General features: G+C 36.1%; 1 protein-coding gene across 1 annotated transcript in view; it reads left to right on the top strand.

Annotated features, from left to right (window-relative positions):
* Window positions 1-10,615, top strand: part of rasa2 (RAS p21 protein activator 2) — a 44,516-nt gene extending 33,901 nt beyond the window's left edge. The window contains exons 20-24 of the mRNA XM_026287909.1: window positions 6,175-6,257; window positions 7,016-7,221; window positions 7,310-7,413; window positions 7,753-7,924; window positions 9,503-10,615. Coding sequence (XP_026143694.1) covers window positions 6,175-6,257; window positions 7,016-7,221; window positions 7,310-7,413; window positions 7,753-7,924; window positions 9,503-9,533 — 596 coding nt within the window. The 3' untranslated portion in view covers window positions 9,534-10,615. The remainder of the gene's footprint in view (window positions 1-6,174; window positions 6,258-7,015; window positions 7,222-7,309; window positions 7,414-7,752; window positions 7,925-9,502) is intronic.
* Window positions 10,616-20,904: the final 10,289 nt, after the last annotated feature.

Below are 20,904 nucleotides of genomic sequence, written 5' to 3'. Positions count from 1 at the left end.
TCTAGGTTATTTAAAATCAGTGCAGTACTATTATCTAGACTGTGAAATTATACATAAATTGCGTATGCTTCTTTGGAATGAAATTAAGACAACATATAACAGTTATAAAGGTTAAAGAGACAGTGTTGTATGATAAATTGCATTTACGACCACTAGATGTCACTGGAAGACCACTAATGGGCTCACTAAAGACTAAAACATTACAGTTCATTGTCTCGATGATTGATTCATCTAGAAAAATATATATTACTATTATTTAATATTACTGTTCAAGCATTTAAGATCACATTGAGTGAAAGTTCAACAATTTATTCATACATGTATATCAAATGTTTACTATTATGTCAGAATATGAATGCAATGAAACCTGACATAGAAATGTAAGAAAAGAAGTCTTTCTGTGAGTTGTGTGTCACCTATAATTTATTTCAAATATCTACATACAACAAAATGTGTGGGCATGTACTTCTCTCTCTGTGTGTGTGTGTGTGTGTGTGTAATCATGCTTATTGATTATTCATATAATAGTTGAACCATTTCATTTCTGTGTGTGAGTGTCTGTGAGCCTATTCTCCATGTTAGACAATGGCACACACAAGTTTGGCTTAATTACAACAAAGCTTTGCAGAGATATAGCCTCAGACTCATTTTGTGAAGATGCCTGACATCTGAAGCAGCGCTGTACAAAAACGGTTTCGTCTATTGACACGAAATCCATAACTTTTTGTCAGCACGGTCTGAAGATGATCTGATTCAATTTTGGTGAAAATCAGACAAACGGTTGAGGATGAGTTAAAAAAAAAAGGTTTTCAACATGAATCAAAATGGCGGACAGGAAGTTTTGCTTAATATGACATAATTGGTATGTATGTTGTCGGCATGTCCCAAGGAACATTTTGAGACATGTTTCATGATAATAGGCTAATGCAATCAAAAGTTATTAGCATTATTGGAAATGTAATAATTAGCGGTTATTGATTGGTTTATTACTCTTGACCAATAGGTGGCGCTGTGACCAAAATGATGTGGCGTGGTCAATGTGATGTGACAATGTCACATATTAAGTTTTGTGTAAATATCTCCAACCTTTGCAGAGATACAGCCTCAGATGCAGTTTGGCATCTTTCCAGCAAATTCGTTGGTACGCTAATTGAAAACGGTTACGTGTATCGACACAAATTCCATAACTTTTTGCCAGCATGGTCTGAAGATGATCCAAATCAAATTTGGTGAAAATCTGAGCAACGGTCTAGGAGGAGTTCGAAAAAGTAGGTTTTCAACATGAATCAAAATGGCGGACAGGAAATTTTGCCAAAATTGACAAATGGGGTATCGGTGTTCTCGGCATGACCCAAGGAATCTATCAACATCAGCTTTGTTACAATAGGCTAATGTATGCAAAAGTTATTAGCATTTTTCGAAAAATCGTCATAACTATTGACCACAAGGTGGCGCTGCCCCCAATTTTTTTGTGTACATTCAGGGCATGGAGCCGGACATTTTTGTAATTATTTGCGAAACGATACGGAACTTCATTCTTAAGATACAGCAATTTACAACTAAATTCAAAATGGCCGACGCCCAAAATGGCCGAATTGGGAAAATTCGGTATCATTCGACTCGGAATGATGCACTGAATCTAAAGACACCACTTTTGTGATTTTTGGCAAAACCGTTCAGAAGTTATGAGCAAAAACATGCATTTTTCATATCTCCTGACCACTAGGGGGCACAGCGCCGAAACACTGCAGGTAGTCCCAGGGAATGGTTGTTATAAGACCCACCAAGATTGGTCTCAATAGGCCAAACCGTTGCGGAGATATAGCCTCACGTTCACGTTTGCGTGCTTTTCGAAGAATTCGTTCATGAGCTATTCGGAAACGGTTTGAGAAATCAACTTGAATTCCATAACTTTTTGCCAGCATGGTCTGAAGATTATCTGATTCAATTTTCGTGACAATCGGTGCAACGGCCTAGAACGAGTTCGAAAAAGTAGGTTTTACGAACAATTGACGATAGCGAAAAAACTAAACCTTGCGATTTTTGAATTTCGGTGTCCATTCGACTCGGCATGAGCCAAGGAATCACAGGAAAAAAGAATTTTCATTTTGTGGCTTACGGTTCAAGAGTTATTAGCATCAGGTTTTTGAAAGTTTAGACAATTGGTGGCGCTAGAGAGTTTGAGTTAGAGACTTCAAATTTGCTACGGTTAATGTTCAGACAGTCCTCTATTAGTGTGCCAAATTATACAACTTTCCCGCAATCGGTTCTATGGGCTACCATAGACTTGGGGTGGAAGAAGAAGAGGAAGAATAATAATAACGCCAACAAACACAATAGGTGCCTTCGCACCTTCGGTGCTTGGCCCCTAATAATAATATTTTTGTTTAGCAAGGACACATTAAATTGATCAAAAGTGACAGTAAAGAAACAAAAAATATTTGTTTCACATCAATTTTCTTTTGAGCTTTTAACTGATCAAAAAAATGGTCAAACTATGGTTCTTGCCACAAAAATATTAAGCAGCAAAAACCAAAATGCTTTCAGTGTTGATAATAATAAGAAATGTGCATATTTGTGCATATTAGCATGCTGGAGCACTGTCTGAGAAAGTTAAGCTTTGCCTTTATTTTTAACTAATAACATTGCGCAATATTTTTATGATCAAATATATATGCAGCATTAGTTAGCATTAGAGACGTCTTTAACCTGTTAAATGTCACCCCGTCCCGTATACGGGACGCCTACGTTGACTATACTATATTACAATCAAATCTAATCTAATCTTGACAAACTATATACCATTGGAAAGGTCTAACACTCCCAAATATATATTTTACCAATATTTTTTGTTAAAAATTATGTAGGAAAAGTAATAGATGAATTTATGACAAGAGTGCACCCTCAGAAATCTACATTACAAAAGGAGCTTTGACCTTTGTTTAAAAAAAAGACTTCCTCGTTGCCTTTTTCTCTATCACATTTTAGAAATCATCAGAAGTTATATATCACTTGAAAACATAAAATCTCAAAATTCATCCTTCAAAACCCATTTTAAAATCAGACATTGCATTACCATGTAAATGGTACATCAAAATCATGTTACAAAATGTTTTCAGTCATGAATTATAAAAATTTAGGTTTGTATCATGCACATTCATGTCTATCTTCAAAAACGTGAGTGACAGTTAACAGGTTAAAAAACATTTGTACGGTAACTTCTCTACAATTGACATGCATTAGCATTTTTCAGTTTGATACATTTCCACATTCTTGAGTGGAGTGAGACTGAATCACTGTGACTGAATCATTGTGTTTTACCTGGTTCACTGAAATGGGAAGTTTGAAAGAAATGATTTCCAGACATGAATCACACTTCCCATCTGCATCTGTATTTTTGTTATTGAGGTTTGAATGAGGAGACGATTACAAATATTTCTGTCAACACTCTCACACTTCCGAGTCATGACATGGAACAGGAAATATTCACGGTGTTGGTTAATTTTTGCTCCAGTATGCAGCTCTCAGCTTCATTGCATCCGAACTACGTAATTCCCACATTCCCTTAACGTGAGCTGTCCTGTGAAGCAACAGCCATGTCTATTCCCAAGGTGTAATGTGAATTCCAAGGTCAGCGATTGCAAATCTGGATGTCCCCGCATGATCCACGTTGTGATAATAAACATCCTTCAGCGTGATAATCGCAAAAGAAGACCGCATGGTGGCTTCCTGCTGGACTGTCCACAAAGCTGGATTACTGTTGTTGTCTTTTCCTCGGGAGAGCTGAACAAACATACACGACTGAAAAGAAAGTGAGATACTGATAAAAAGTTTGGAATAATTAAGGTTAAGCCCCACCAAGGGAGGATTTATTTGGGGAAAAATACAGTAAAAACTGTTATATTGTGAAATATCTCTACTGCTTAAAAGAACTGGTTTGTATTTGAATAGATTTTCAAATGTAATTTATTCCTGTCACGGATGAGTTAATGACTGCAGAGTCAGTGTCACATGATCCTGCGGAGTCATACTAATATGAGGAGGTTGACTAAGAATTGGTTTGATTAATATCTCCTTTGCAGGTTTTTTCCTTGTGGATTTAGATTTGTTATGTAACCGTGTAATCTATACAATTGAAGCATTGTTTTTTTGTTTGTGTTCACACAAATGGGAAAATTGATCATTTTGTTTCTTGCTAAAATTAAGACTTTTCTTAGCTCTTTTAGGTAAAAACTAGCTATTCTCCTAATTATACCAATAAAGGGATTTCCTGAGTAATATTTGTTTTATGGACAATGTAACAGTTCTTTTACAGCATCTGTATTTTCTATGGACTTTATGTCCATGTAGTGACCCCAAAAAGTTTTTGGACACCGAAGTCACACTTGAAATGCAATAGTTAAAAAAATTTGAAGAAAGAAGTGTTGAGAGAAATGGCAGTGGATGTGATTCTACACACTTTTGGCTATTTTACTAGGACACCCTTGTCAAATTGAGGAGAACTGACTTCATACAGTAAAAATCGTTGTGTTACATATAATATTCTGAACTTCATTCTTGAAGTATGAGCTTGAAATTCACCTTAGGATCAGAATGTAGGTTGTATTTTTAGTAGACAGTGTCTTTTTGACCAAATGCGCTCACGTCACAGTTAAAAGAGGGAGAGAAGCTAATAACTCATGGTTTCATTTCCTCTTATTTAATCAATGGAGGACTCATGACCGCTGAGCATCTGGACGAAATGATGGACTGTCCTCTGTAGATGTGCAGCTATTACTTGTACGTTTCCTCCAGATATCAGATCTGGGACAGTTGAGGATGTAATAAAGGTACACTGGCTGGCTAAACTCAATCTGACCTGTTTAATGATTAGAAATCTCACTGGAAAGAAAATCTTGATACTAAAAGTGTTTCACCATTTAACAAACATAAATTAAATACATTTTAAATAAATGTATGCATTTAGCAGACGCTTTTATCCAAAGCAACTTTGAGTGCATTCAGGCTTTATTTTATCACTTTTGAGGACAGCTTTGTCCCCAAACTACAGAGTTTTCAAGAGTTTTCTGCTGCTTTACTTTAAGGAGCTTAATATGACAAAGCAGAAGATTTTACAGTTAAATGTCAAACCACCGATCTTTAATCTTTGCCCTTTCATGTTAGGAAGCTAAAAAGCATCTGTTTGTGGTGTTGCAGTGTATCGCCACACTGGAAAACTGCTGTTAGAAACTAAGAAATAAGATGATAGTAAAAATAATTGCCAGTGGAACAGGACAAAATATATTCCAAATGTTTAATACCATGGCATTTTAATTCTCAGACAAATAGTGTAAATAAAAGTTTTTTAGGAATGCCTCGGGTGTGTAACTGCTGTTCTAAACGTTTGATACATAATACAATTCAAATGACTCACTTTCATTAAAATAATATTTTATTCAAGGAAAGATTTACCCAAAAACTATAATCCCAACATCATTCAGGTTGTTGTTGGATTTATTCTCTATGTTCTGTGGAGAACAATATATCGGTTTAACTTACTTTAAGGATATTTTTATTTTATTTTTTTACTGGAAAGACAAAATTTATTAATACACTTATTTATTTATTTACCTGCAGTAAAGAGTAACAGGGAAAAAGCCTGCCAGCTAGTGGCAGTACACACCTGGTCAACGTTCGGGAAGAAGATTGATTGAAAAGAGAACAAGATGGGCTGACGTGGCATGTGTGGCTCTGGTTCTCAAGCATCTGTGTACTTTGGCTGTTCTGTGGCTAAAATGCTGCACGTCAGCGGAGGAGATGAAAATAGGAATGTTTCAAATGTGTAGAATGTGCCTGAGAAACGGCTGTGTGTTTGTGTTGGCGCAGCAAGTTGGTGTGCTATCAGCTCCACGGGCTCGGCCCGACTAGACCGAGTCACAGGTCAATACAGAATATCATGTGAGATTTAGTGTCCGTCTGAACCACAGTCCCCAGATGTTTGTTGATGTGTGTATGCAAAGACAGACTCAAACAGTCCCAGCGGTCTAGGCTCTGCATTTACATTTAGTGCAAATGTAATGATGCATGTTATTTATCAATATCCTTACACAAAGTGCAAAATTGTGTATTTTTAATGAATTAAAAATGTTTCTATTTAAACTGCATGTATGAATGTATCTTTGTATTTGTGTACAGGGAAAGAAGCACTGTGCGTCATTCCTGTGAAAAACATCCTTGGTGTCGAGAAACTGGATGAAAGTGCCTTTACCCGCAAAAACGTGAGTAGCTAAGTTGTATTTATGCTTTTTGTGTCTGTGTGTGTGTGTGTGTGTGTGTGTGTGTGTGGGTGGGTTGGGTTGGTTGTTTATCTATGTTTCTAGATCTCAACTGGTATAGTATAGCGCTAGCACCGCAAAGGTCATGGGTTTCATTCCCAAGGGACAAACATACAAATAGAAATTTAAAATTGTATGTTGCTTTTGATAAAAGTGTCTGCAAACTTACAGTATGTAGAACATGCAACATATAAAGTACTTTTAAAAGTGGTTCCACCAGTACCTGTCTGAATATAAAAACTTATTATAGTGATTCAGGATAAGCCAAAAACACAACTTTGAAAATGTATTCACAGTGTACTCTCTTATTATATTCATTTTGTACATTTTTGAACATAAAGTTAAGGACTGCAGCTTTAAGTTCTGGAAATGTGTATAATGTTTTTCAATATTTATGCTCACCCAGGCTGCATTTGTCTGACAAAAAAAAATCAGCGGTAATATTATGACAATTAGAATGATTTCTGAAGGACACTGAAGCCTGGAGTAATGATAATGAAAATGTATCTTTGCATCACAACAGTAAATTAAATGTTTTAATGTATAAAAATGGAAAACAGTTTTTTTTTATATTGCAATAATATTTCACCGGTTTAGCTTTTTTTTTTTTTTTTTTACTGTATTTGATCAAATAAATTCAGCCTTTTGTAAAAAAAATTTGTGTATGTGTAATATCCCCCTTTACCACTCTTGTTTTGCAGATGTTTCAGGTAATCCACGAGAAGCCTCTGTACGTGCAGGCGGGGAACTGTGTGGAGACCAACAGCTGGATCGAGGTACTGAGTCAGGTCAGCCGCTGTAACCCGGATCGGCTCAGCACGTTTCACCCGTCCGCTTACGTGGGGGGATTCTGGTTATGCTGTGAGGTACCCAATGAGAGCGCCCCTGGCTGCAAGCCCTGCACTGCGTAAGGCATCTTATTAATACACACACATTGTATCGCTTTATCAAATGTGTTCACATTCTCGTTTTTGACGTCTGATTCTGTCTTATAGGGCATTCTTGGCTAATATTCAACTGGACATCGACTGTGATCGAGAAACAGAACGAATCTTCTCCTTCTTCTCCTCCAGCCGCTCCAGACTACAGAAGATGGAGGGTGTGTATAGCCTAAGAACAGAATGAAACTGGCCCCGTTTACTGTCTTTATACTCATTCTGTCTGTTTGTGCATGATTCATCAGTATATGTTTTCATTATATTTGACCAAAACGTACTTTCTCCACTAGTGAAAAAGATAGTTTCTTGTTTATTGATGTAACAATGACTTAATAAATAATAGCTAATGTCAAATCAGTTCAGTTGATCCAGGATATTTCCTGCTCAATTTCCAGTTTCACTCAGACATGTTTGAACTCATTTTTGTATTATCGAACACAGTTATTTTTATTACTACCACTTTACATAGCAATAAGGTTGGTTTATTTGTCTGTCTACAGATGTCTGTGCTGGTATGTCAGTGTATCTTGGGCAACAGGAGGAGTGTTCAGCATTCACTATACAGGACCCTAAAGAGACCTTCCGTACTATTAAAGAGCTCGGAGAAGTTCTGGACGATTTGCAGGCTCATCACGACTCAAAGGGAGCATCAACTGATGAACCAGGAACTATGTAAGACACCCAACATTTGGTTAAATTGGCATGAATTAAGACATCACATTTGCAAAGTGTATTATATTTTATTTAAAGAATATTTCGCCCAAAACAAAATTTTGCTGAAAATGTACTCGTCCTCAGGCCATTCAAGATGTACAGTAGATGAGTAGATGTTTCTTCATTGGCACAGATTTGGAGAAAATTAGCATTATATCACTTGCTGAACATTGGGTCCTTTGCAGTGAATGGGTGCCGTCAGAATGACAGTCCAAACTCTTGATAAAAACAACACAATAATCCACATGACACGATTGTGAAGGGGAAAGCTGCATGTTTGTTATAAATAAATCCATCACCATTGCTTCTGGCCAAGAGTCCTCTATCCATAGTACTGCTTTCTCCAGTAAAAAAAAAAAAAATGGGCTTCTTGTCTTAATCAGGAGAGAAATATGCTCAGATAAAGCACCATTTACAAGTGAAAACAGTCCAAAATGTTTTGGTCCCCAATTAGTTGGCCTTAATATGTACTTGATTTTAAGTTAGTCATTTGATACAGTGTCCGTATTGTATACAAGTATACATGTTTTTACATTGTACCTGTATTTAGAAATACCTTCATGTAATAAATATTCGTAATTACAATTATAATTACACTGTTGACATGTCCCTTAAACCTACCCATACCACCAAACCTGTCGCTAACCTAACCCTGTATACCACCTAAATATTGCAATATGAAAAAAATAATGTACTTTTTTTTTTTTTTTTTTTTTGCTGTAGTAGTTGTGGCCACCTAATGTCAAGTTAGATGTGTGGACTTTTTCAATAGACGAAGTGATATTATGGATAATGGACTCTTTATGATATTTTGGTAAGATGCAATGGTTTAAAATTAAAATACTTAAGTGCTGAAATGTCATTGACATTTACCTCTTTCCTAAATTTACATATTATTGCTCTTGATTGCTTCTGTTGTCGTTTACTTCTATTTAGCTTTGCTTCAGGGACATTCACCAGTCAAGTAATAGCAATGACGGCAATGCTGCTCAATATTCCAGTGCTGGCAAAAACAGCTCTGCATATCAAGAAGAAAAGGTTGAAAAATAAAAGTAAATTATTAAGGTTTTTCTCTTTTATGTGGGTTGGCCACCGGGCCTCAGTGGCTTTCTTCTAGGACTGATAAAAGGGAGCTGGGATGAATTTAAAATGCTCACAAAAGGAACAATGATATAACTTTGCCAACATTTTTTTTATTATTATTCTCATAAATCAGTCAGTTAACCAAGTTGGAGTCTATTTCAACATTTTATTACTGTTTTGACATAAGGTTTGAAGTGCAGATGTTTTTTGTGGAATAGGTGGAAATTTTATTCTCAAAATATTATGACTTTCATCTTGAATTATTAGATGTCTTTAATATTTTTTATGTGCCACTAAAATGCTGTTGTAAGAAACCAACTCGTCTACATCTCGGCTGGCAAATCAATTTCAAAGTACATTTTCAGCAAACATTTTTCGTTAAAAAGTAACAAATTGTGTGTGGGTATATGTGCAGTAAAGTTGTTTGACATTTCTTTTTACTCTCATTTATAGCGAGAATCCTATAGTTGGAAAGACAGCGTAACATTGCGACTGCAGGACCAGGTGGTGCTGATAGAGGGCGCTGTGTTTGTCGACATAGAGGAGCACGACCGTGCTCTGATTATGCTCAGAGAAGTGCTGCGGTTCCACATGGGACTGAGTCTTACCTCTCCAGCGATGGCCTGTCTGGAGTTACAGTGTACTTAGAAGAATTTGGCCAGTCAGGAGTCGAGTGGTGTATCCGTGAGTTGCTAACATTGGAAAAAATCTAGCTCTTTTCTCCGCGTGCCTGTTTGGCCTCTGTCTTATATCAGTTTTTAAGATGGTTTAGAAACCTCAATCGCCAGTCCGCACAGTAAGAGAATATTCCAGTCACCTCTTATTCATTCCTAAACAGGCTGTGAAAGTCCAGACACCAGAGTTTGTCTGAGAAATTATAGCTGCTAAAATAGTCTTTGAAAGAACTCAACCTTTCTTTATAAAGCGTCAGTTGTTCTGGTCGCCTGTTTTGACAGGAAAAATAACCATGTCAAAGGGAATCTTCATTGTTCTTTATAGATATAGTATCATCCGTCTCACCCATGCTTTTGAGTGTGTGCATGGTTTTCTATCTGTAGTGGATAGAATTAATCTGCCTTATACTTACAATCCCACACTTGTGTATGAATTAGGGACTAATGCAGAAGCACTTTAGATATTTGGAATATTCCAGATGAGATTGTTTTAGATACGTCGTATCAACCTTTTTCTCCTGATATCGATCAGTTACATGATCAACTCTTGTGTAATGTTCTGTAGATAACATTCATATCCTGTAGAGTTTTACTAGCTATTTTTCTTACGCCAAAGATGTCGTTTTGTAGGTTTTCTTGACTTGAAAATGGTATACATGTAGTTTTTTTTAAATACAGAACTTTTAAAAAAGGAATATGTCTCTCTGTATTTCATGGACCCACACTTTGGGAGCGTCCAACATTTTGATAAACATGAAGAAGATTTCCTTCAATCGATCTTTGTCATTTTTCCCAATACAAATAATGACAAATGTTTGGATATTTTATAGTATGCTGTAAACTCTGTTCCAAAAACCCAGTGAGCTGCCTTACAAAGACGGCATTTTAAAACTCACAAAAAAAGGCTGTTCAGCAAAATCTAATAATGGAAGGTCTGCCTCCTTTCCAGAGATTGCATTCTCATAATGCACTGCAACAAACTCGGTGGAAAAAAAACAATCCTATAGGCATTTGAGAAAATGCTTTAGTTTTATATACTATACTAAAAAGAAGGGATAAATAGAAATATTTCACAATATTGGTGTAAGCCATTTTGTTTGAGTATTTAGCTGTTAGCTTAGCAACATGCTAATAGCTAAGTCTAATTGGAATCATTTGGATTTAATGATATTTGTGTGTCTTTCAACACACTGTTTGGATGCTGAGGCAGCTCACTAGTGTTTTGAATGGAGCTATAAACATAGATTGTTTAGTAAGAATTCAGTTTGACGAGTAACAATCACCTGCATCATGTTTGTTGCGTCGTGTGAAGTTATGTGGTAGAATTGTCATGTCATTTCCTGGTAACTACCTGCTGTTTATTACAGGTCTACCGTTCACGGTTTTGTTTCAAATAACCCCATTCTAAACCGTACAGTAGGGTTTTCTGTGTCTTTGCTGTAACATTGGAGAATTATGTTCTGCTTGGTATACTTGTGTTTTGCGTATATTGTTAGTACTCTACTCAGTGGTTCTCAACTGGAAGGTCAAAAATATTCTACAAGGGCCATGGGCCTAAATAAATATACAATATGAAATGCAAACAATAAAATAGTGAGTAGTTGAGACTTAACTTTTAAACTTAAAAATAACACCCTATGTAATGATGCAAGAAATATATACAGTATAGGAATGAACATTTCAACAGTTTAGTTCTATTGATCTTTAATTATGAAGAACATTCTTCTTTCAAACTATAGCATCACTTTTTCATTATTTAATCATTTTTTTTTATGTATGTAAGTTTCCCTGTTTGACATGATGATGTTTAATGTCCCCGACAACTTCTACTGTATAGTCCCATTTAGCCACTTGTTACCAACTGCCTTTTTCAAGACAAGGCATTTAAATAGTTCAGGCATTTAACCAAAAACCAATTGAAAACAACTCCTTGACTTCAGGATGGTGGAATGGGAAGTAATACAATTCGAAGTCATTTCTGAGTTTTGGCCTACAAAAATACATCATAAAAGTCTATAAAAGTGATGAATTCTGAGTTCTGATTCTGATCTGGCAGATACCAACATGGACGGCTTGAGAAAAAAAACTCCCAGAGGAATTAAATACGGGTTGCAGTGAGGACATGGTTCGTCAAAATCTCAATGATTTGAGAATAATTTGCTGCTTAGAGCATGAAACCACTGAACATTTTTACAATACACAATATTGGTACAATTTTGGGTGTCCAATATAAACTCTGGGTCATGAGGCAAAACCACTTGAGAACCACTGATCTAAATAAACTAAAAACCTGTTATGTCACATAAAATTAAAGTGTACTTAGCATGATCATTTTACATCCTTTTGAGCAATATGAGAAAAGAACTTGTGAAAAATAATAAGCTAGTCTTGCTTTCTTAAACCTGGGCATATCATAAAAACCCAATTGAATTCTGTCACACCTAAAAAACTCCACTGTAACATTGCATTCGGAACAAAAACACAAGTAAAACTACAGAACATGAGTCTACAAGTGATGTGCCTCTCAACCAGATATATATATTTTTGTAATCGTGACATTTTGAAAGCTGAAAGATTGTATTGAGCATTGATTTTTTTTTGAGGCTTGGAACACAATTTGCCGTTTCAGCTTGAACAATTATGCAACATTCACCTTCCAGTTATGGTCTCAGATTATATATATATTTGTATTAGGTCCATCAGATTTGTGTGTATTTATCTTTTCTCACATGTGATGTGTAGATGTTTGTAGCACACTGTGAACTGAGTGTCGTCATGATATGTTGATGCATTGGTTGAATGGTACGTGGATGTTTATCTGGTACTTGTGGCTCCAGTGAGCTTCAGTTGAAATGTGGTACTGATCATCCTCACCAAAGAGCAGTGTGGGCTCGCTTAGCATTGCGGTGATACCGCAGACCTCCTCCATTCATTAGACCTGTCGGATCGAATTTAGTGGTTTCTGTGTAAAGCAAACCCAACCCCCACCCTTCTCTGAAATGAGCATATTTTCATCTCGTGTAAACACACAGGAACCATTACGACCAGCATCTAGTGGCCTTTAAGACCCCCAAATCCCCCGGACTAAAGGTTCTTCTTAAACGTTCCCAATTTAGCACTTATCTTTGAGTCAATGGAACAATGCAGACGATGTCATTTTCCTTTTTCTTGAATGTATATCGGTACGAATCTACAATCAACATATCAGAAGAACGTTTCAGATGTACTCCTGTTGTGATGTGTGTGTGTGTGCTCGAAATTCCACCCCGTTGCTGTAATTGGGTCTGCAAGTCGCCTTTTGAAAACCTTGTAGTTTAAATAATGCATTTCTTAAATTATTATATTTTTAGATCAGTAATGTAGGTCTGTAAAACTGCTATAAATATTTGCACAAATTTGACCACTTTTTTTTTTATTTTTATTATTTGTCTACCATTCCCATTCCTCTTCCAATGTATTACTAATTGTACTGGACATGTTTGCTTCATTTTGTTATTTAAATGTTTTTATACCATTATTTTCACAATACATGCTCACGTAATTCCTGTGTTATTAGTTCTGTGGAATTAATTTGCAATAAATATATTGTTCGTGTGATTCTGTTTTGTGTGTGATTATCAGTGCCTCTGTACCAAAATTTAGATTTGATTTCGGATCAATAGCACACTGAGCTGTTGTGGCACACTAGTTCATTTATGCTCTAATAACTTTTGAATTACTGTTATTTATTTAGAAATATGCAACACATCTATCCCCATGCAAAACATTTGGACACCTCAGTCATGATTAAAAAGCATACATCCATATACATAAATCAGGAAAGAAGCCGAAAAGACGGAAGAAAACTATTTATCACATTGTAAATAATATTAAACTGGCCGACTAATCATAAGAACATATGATGTGTAGAATCAGTTGATTCGTGTTTAAAAGAAAGCACATGTATGGACTTGGCACATTTTAACAAATTGTGACCATCAAGATTGTTCGGTTTCTCAACAGAAATGCTGAGAAACCTGTAAAATGTGAACTCAACTGGCAATTGTCTTTACAATGCACATGGTGGTTGCATGTGGATTTCACTGGATTGAATTGGAGACGTGCACAAACTCTTCCAGATTTCTGTAGATTTCTTGCCTGACCTTCTCCCGCGGCCTTCAATCTATGGAAATTCAGTGCTGAGTTTCCCTACTTCTCCTTACATGAACTGTGATTAATCGTGTATTATCAGAGGCCGGGAACCGCTCCAGTGCAAAAGAAAACATACGAGAGAGCATTGTTTGTATGTTTTCATCTCAGACGTTTGCTGTCAAGAATAATACGAGTGATATCAGTCGAATTTAAACATTGCAGAGGATAAATAGAAAGTCTCATTGATTGTAAAACCATATGGTTCCACTTTGTTAGCATCATGCAGTGAAATGGCTTTTATCTATCACAAAATCAGCAGCATGAAAATTAGCTCGTTTTAAGCACATCAAATCTCTGTATATCACTTAAAATGTTAACTTTGCCGAGATCTTGACCTTCTCGACCGTATTCCACAAATAAATTTACATAATGCCAGCATTTTGGCATCTGTTTGTAATAAAATAAAATAAATCCACAGCATTACAGGAAGTAATTAGATCATTTTTACATTGCAAAATGTATGGAAAATATAAGTTTAAAAACTGTAAACCAACATTTTGTCTCAAACTATCGATATTTAGTTTTAAAATGTGTTAACAGGTTTCTGAACTCTGTTCAGTGAAAGTTCAAAGCTGTAATGGTTCGATTTTAAAAAATCGAAATGAAAAATATATATAGTCATATAATTTATTTCAACCTCGGGTTGGGCCAACATTTTTTGGCCCTGTTTTGTACCTGATTTTGTAAAATACAATACCTCTAGGGAGCCATAAAAAGCTGGCGTCTAAATATTGAAATTCATAATTGTTTGCCAAAGTTCAACCAAAACAACCTTCCATGTTTTTTTTCCCCAAAGCAGTGCAGTTTAATAGTTCAGTAAAATGATGACTTTTAGCATGTTTAGCCACCAACCAGTCGCACAACTCGTTAAGATCAGTCCAATGACCTTTCATTGCATATCTCACACATTTTAATGGATAAACCAGTGAAGGCCAGCAACAATACCTGCTCTCTGTCAAAGTAAAAAAAAAAAATGCTATTTATAACAAAATGTGGTTGAGGAAACTGCAATGCACACAACATGTTCAACAAATTCCTGCAGACCATAAACAAGACAGGAAGATATAAACAATAGCAGAACAGTGAATATTTATACAACTAGTTATTGTACAGTGAGGTGATGTAAAGTTTGTGTATATATAATGACTGATGACAAACAGATTTCTTAATGCAAAAAGTACATTTTCCTTCTGGACCTGGATTTAGGAAAGCAAATGAATGAGGGAGAACTGGCTGTTGCTCAGCTTTTGGCCTGAACAGTGAGGTAACTAGAAATAAAGGTGGTCTTTCATTTCTATCATTAAACGGTTTCCATTGTATCATTCAGAGTATGTGTTTTCCATTGTAACTGTGTACTCTTCACAATTTTTCACAGGGCTTTCCTGTCAGATGTAAAGCCAATGCAGATGCAGACTTTTCATCGGTACATCAACATTTATAAGATTCATTTTGTGAAGTTTTTTTTTTTTTAATTTAGGTTAAATGATCTTAAAACTTTGTATCTGGATAACAGTCAAGTCAAACTTAGTCCACACATAGGCAAATTTACAGAAATAGCTGGGAAATTATATATTAAATAGCAAAGCTAAGAGATTATTCTGCGATGATAAACACAATCAAGCAGTTGAGAAATCCAATATAGATTCATCCTTAAATATATAATTTATATCATTTCAACCAGCTGGCTAATCATTGAATCTGAATTCATGATTTTGCTATTAATATTATTATTATTATTATTATTTATTTATTTTTTTAAATAGAAAAGATGATTTTTATACATTTATGAAGTGTTCAGATAGATTTTTGATGCTTAATTTGTCATTATTCAGTTATAGTTATAAAAAAAAAATCACACATTTACAACAACTAATAAATTCATATTTGACCTAAATGACACCTTTTAAAGCTGCAGTAGGTAACTTTTGTAAAAATATATTTTTTACATATTTGTTAAACCTGTCATTATGTCCTGACAGTAGAATATAAGTGTCACGCTGTCAGTCTCTGTTTTCCTGGGTGTTCCCTAGTGAGCTCACTTCTCCTTAGGCACTTCACCATAGGCACTTTAATTCCTCTAGTCTGGTTCTGTCTTCACAGTAATTGCACTCCAATTAAATCGCTCAGGTGCTGATATCCTTTGTCATTAGTCTCCCTATGTATAGCTGTCTTTCTCTGTCATCTGTATGGAGTCCTTACCCTATGTGTGAATTGTTCTCGTCTCCCGAGACTTCCCCTTACCTTCTCGCTTCCTCCGAGTTCCCGTTTCATCCGGTTTCCTCTTTTGTTTTGGTTTTGTTTGTCTCTCATTACTGTTTATTTTGTATTTAACCTTTTTGTTACAATAAACCATACTTGCATTTGGATCCTACCCTCTCCTTGTGTTTTTCCCAAACCCAACCGTCACAATAAAACAGATAATCTGTGAAAAACTCAAGCTCCTCTGGCTCCTCCCAGTGGTCTTATTGCCATTTGCAGAAATTCATCGCTCCCGGTAAGAAACAACTAATCAGAGCTGCGGTCCGTAACTTTGTTTGTGTTCAAAATGTAGAAAAATGTATATAATAAGGGAGTACACCATGAATCCATTTTCCAAACCGTGTTTTTAGCTTGTCCTGAATCACTAGGGTGCACCTATAATAAGTGTTTATATTCGGACTATTTTAGATTGCTTCGGGGGTACCGTGGCGGAGTAACCCAGTACCTTTGTGATTCTTCATAGACATAAACAGAGAGAAGTAGTTCCGGCTACGATGTTCTTCCGCAAGACGCAAGCAGTTATGTTTATTAACCGCTAGAGCGTCAAAAGTTACCTACAGCAGCTTTAAATAATTAGAAATGCCAAGTGTATTAACATATTCTACAAAAAATCTGATTACATCTGGCATAAGTTTACCCCTTTGATTTAGAAATGTATCTTAAGAATAATAATCATCATCATAATCCTGTGCATGCTAAAATCATCGCTTAAATTTAACAATTTAGCAGTTAACGCTCACTTTTCATAAAATGATTCCCTTATATTTCTACTTACTGATAAATGTGTCCACTTTTATGATCGTGTAATAAATACATTATGTACGTGCATTCGGGTTTATTTGAAAATGCAGGCCAGTGAGGAAAAATATTTTATTATGTATAGTATTATTGAATTTATGTATTTATTATATTGTGTGTGTGTGTGTGTGTGTGTGTGTGTGTGTGGGCATGTTTTTGTGACATATCAGGACACAACTCTGTATAATGACATGGGTATGACACAGGTATTACAAGGAGAGGGTGACTTATGAGGACACAACCCATGTCCCCATTTTTCAAAATGCTTATAAATCATACAGAATGAGTTTTTTTTGAGAAAGTAAAAATGCACAAAGTTTCCTGTTAGGGTTAGGTTTGGTGAAGGGCGATAGAATATACAGTTTCTACATTATAAAAACCATTACGCCTATGGGATGTCCCCACTTTTCACAAAAACAAACATGTGTGTGTGTGTGTGTTATTATATTTATTAGATTAGATTTTTTACTGCATTATTTTGGATTTTAAAACTCATATATCCTCTAGATTTGTGTATTCGAATCTTTTCACCCATCAGCCAGAGCGATGAAAACGCGTTCTCATTCCCAGGCCAAGTGTCCTAATGTCCAGCTGTGAGGTTCATGTTTGCCCTGGCATGGACCTCACTTTGAACTCAGTTTCTCTATCATTCCTTCCCTCGGTTTTCACTCAATTCTCCTCCGTGATCTTTGCTCTTGACATATTTTGTGTCTGTCTTCAGATCTCTCAAGGCCTGTTCCCTCCTTTCTCTCCGCTGCTCAGGAGCCCATTCCAAACTGAACAGCCAGTAAAAACTGTGAAAGACAGCTGACACTAAAGATGATGGTTTGCAGCTCAGAGACGCAGTGTTTGGAGAGACGCTTACCCAATCCGAGATAAAAACTTCCCATATATCCACACATAAACATCATCCAAACAGCAGAGAACACACACGCACTTCCTATTAATCTAAAGGCAGCGCTGAAACACATGCTGCAGACAAAGTGAGCCCGCTGATTTCAGATAGAGTATATTTATTGGAGTTGGCTGGTATGTCATCACACATTTCGAACTGCCAAGATGCATTACTGTAGTTCATTAAACTCATGTTTCACATTTCCATGCAGGAGTTTCTCTGTTACTTGTTTCCTGACTGATGATCAATGAATCTGCTGTACACAGAGGCACCCAGGAGCAGGAGTCCCTGTGTTTCTGTGAACAACATATTGTGGTTTGTGTCCGCGGCTGTTGCTAGGTATTTAATGTTACATTATTTTTAATATTTACAAATGAACATTCTGTTTCACACTTACTCATTCCAAACCCAGATGATTTTCTTGCTAATCGTTTAGTTAAATCTACGATACTTGCATTGCCTTAGCCTTTGAATGAGCTTCCGAAATGCAGACTTGGATGAAAGGTTCGGTAGTGTAAGAGTCACGATCACCTTCTTCGGGATTTGAAGAGTGATGAATTCCAAAGATGTCCTGACTCGATGCTGAATGGGAGTTTCTTCCCAGTGGAAAGAGAAAAGAGCTAAGACAGACATCAACTGAGATCTTAGGATCTTTGGTGAATGTAAAGTGAAGGCCGAAGGCTGAAGACGTCCTCCTCATCCTCTTAGGATCTAAAAGAACCACAGACTGAACTGAGGCAGGGTGAAAATACGAACTCATAGATACCAAATATTGTATAGATGAGGTTATATTAACCAGTGATAAGCATGCATAAAAACATACAGTACACAAAAGATAATATACAATAACAGTAACAACATACACAATGCCCTAAAGTACATGTATGTTCATTCAAAGAAAGGTTTTCCTATGAATGAATCAGAGAAGAGTCCATTTTGCTGAGCATTATGTGTCTTTCCTATGGAAAATTGAGACTGAGATTGAGAACTCTTTAGGTTTATCTGATCTGGCTGAGATCTCTTGGCTGCCATGGTAGCAGGGGCCCTGTGTCGTTCCCAGACATCCTGGCACCCAGTATGTTTATGTTCATTTGTTAATCTAATGGATAATTGATTTGTTAAATAAAATGACGAATGGTGTGTCTGATTGGTCGAGACACTTCACACAGCTGCACTTTGTTGTTTTATACAAAGAGAATTTGCCAGAGAGCAGAATTCAGTCAGCGAATGCACACATTGAACAAAGCACCGGCATTTCAGCGATGACTCATCTGCACGCCTCTGATTGGCCATTGCATTCATAAGCTCAACAGAATCTTGTGCGATTAGTTATAATGCGCAGAACTCTAAAACGCCTCTATCTCTGGCTCAGCACCAGCCACAGCACAAGCATAGATTTGAATTTGGCAGCTGATGATGTGCCGCACTGAACATTCTATTCAGACCCGTGTGATCATATCAAATCATCCACTTGGAATTATAAGGATCTGACATTTTTGTCAAAATTGAGTTATTCACATATTATTATTCTGTGACAACTTATTTACATTATGTGATTTACATTTTATTTTAAGTTGTGTACATTTTGTTTTTTTGAAAAAACAAAAAGGTTCTATCTACAGAAGACAAAACACAAAAACTTTGAAGTTCAATATCTCAAAACTGCTCAGAACGCAGATAGAACCTTATAATTCCAAGGGGACGAAATATAAAAAATATTATTAGGCTTTTATTAAAGCTGCATTCAAAAACCACTTGGCTCAAAAATCAAAGGGGCACGTGGTCTGAAGGACCACAAAATGAAAACAATCCGCTAAGACAAATACACAGCAGCAACCAAGCTAGAGAACACGGTATAGTTGAGCTAACTAGGTAAATTACAAACAGCTGAAAGCAATGAAACATGATAAGGTTAATGCAAAGGTTGATGGGAATTGAAGTCAACAACAAACAGACAATGATCTGGGTAGAGTGCCCTCTGATGGCTGTCATGGGCACAGCAGCTGAGAGCTTTAACATTTTCCATAGGGCATTATTTGTGAACTAATATTTTTACATTTGCATTAGTTAACCAGCTCCATATGTATGTCTTTTCTGATGTAGGACATCTTGCTTGGTGGCTCACCTGATAGAGCACTGCACTTGTGATGCAGTATGAATTGGTTCTAGTCACGATTCAAGAATTCAAAGATGAATAAGTAACTGTTTCTCATATTTGAAATATAGAAGATTTCCACTATACTGTTTGTGTCGCAGGGTGTTTTGTTTTCATTCTGAGTTGAATTAAGCAGTGATGGGGGTAACACATTATAAGTAATGCAAGTTACTTAATCAGATTACTTTTTCAAGTACCTAGTGAAGAAATGCATTACTTTTTAATAAAAAAGAAAATATCTGAGATACTACTTCTATTAAGTAAAGTCAGTTACTTTCTTCTCCTGCATCTTAGTCTTCATGCAATCCATAAAGCTGCAAGATCTGTTTGAGATGCTCCCTCTACACTCTCTATGATAATAGATCTTTATTATATTAAGAACAAAGAACGCAGAGTAAAAAGAAATGCAAAAGTAACGTAATGCATTACTTTCCATAAAAAGTAACTAACAGAACTTTTTAGGGGTGACACAATAATGTTATGTATTACTTTTAAAAGTAACTTTCCCAGACAGTGGAAACAAACACATCACAATACCTGGAGGGACGTGGTATGATCCATTAATAATCAGTCAACAGCACAACTGGGATGAGGACACCCAAAACTCCTTCTGTTATCCAATCACAGGATTGATGACAGCAGGGAAACTTCAACACCCATAACCCATAATGCTGGATCCTACTGTCTATGGGCACTGGGCAATGATATATATATAAAAAAATGTAGTTTTAACAAAAGCCCTGAAGCTGAGATTTGGGTAAAGTTCTGGATAAAAATACACATCATTCATATACAATATACTACCAACACTGTAACAATACAAAAGCTATTTTGGCCCAGCTATTCATATCATATTCCCTCTGCAGTCATCTTTGATCCATCT

The sequence above is a fragment of the Carassius auratus genome, chromosome 18, assembly GCF_003368295.1.
Source record: "Carassius auratus strain Wakin chromosome 18, ASM336829v1, whole genome shotgun sequence".
NCBI classification, from domain to species: Eukaryota; Metazoa; Chordata; class Actinopteri; order Cypriniformes; family Cyprinidae; genus Carassius; species Carassius auratus.
Note: the sequence above shows the minus strand (reverse complement) of the source record. Positions and strands in the feature narration are given on the sequence as shown.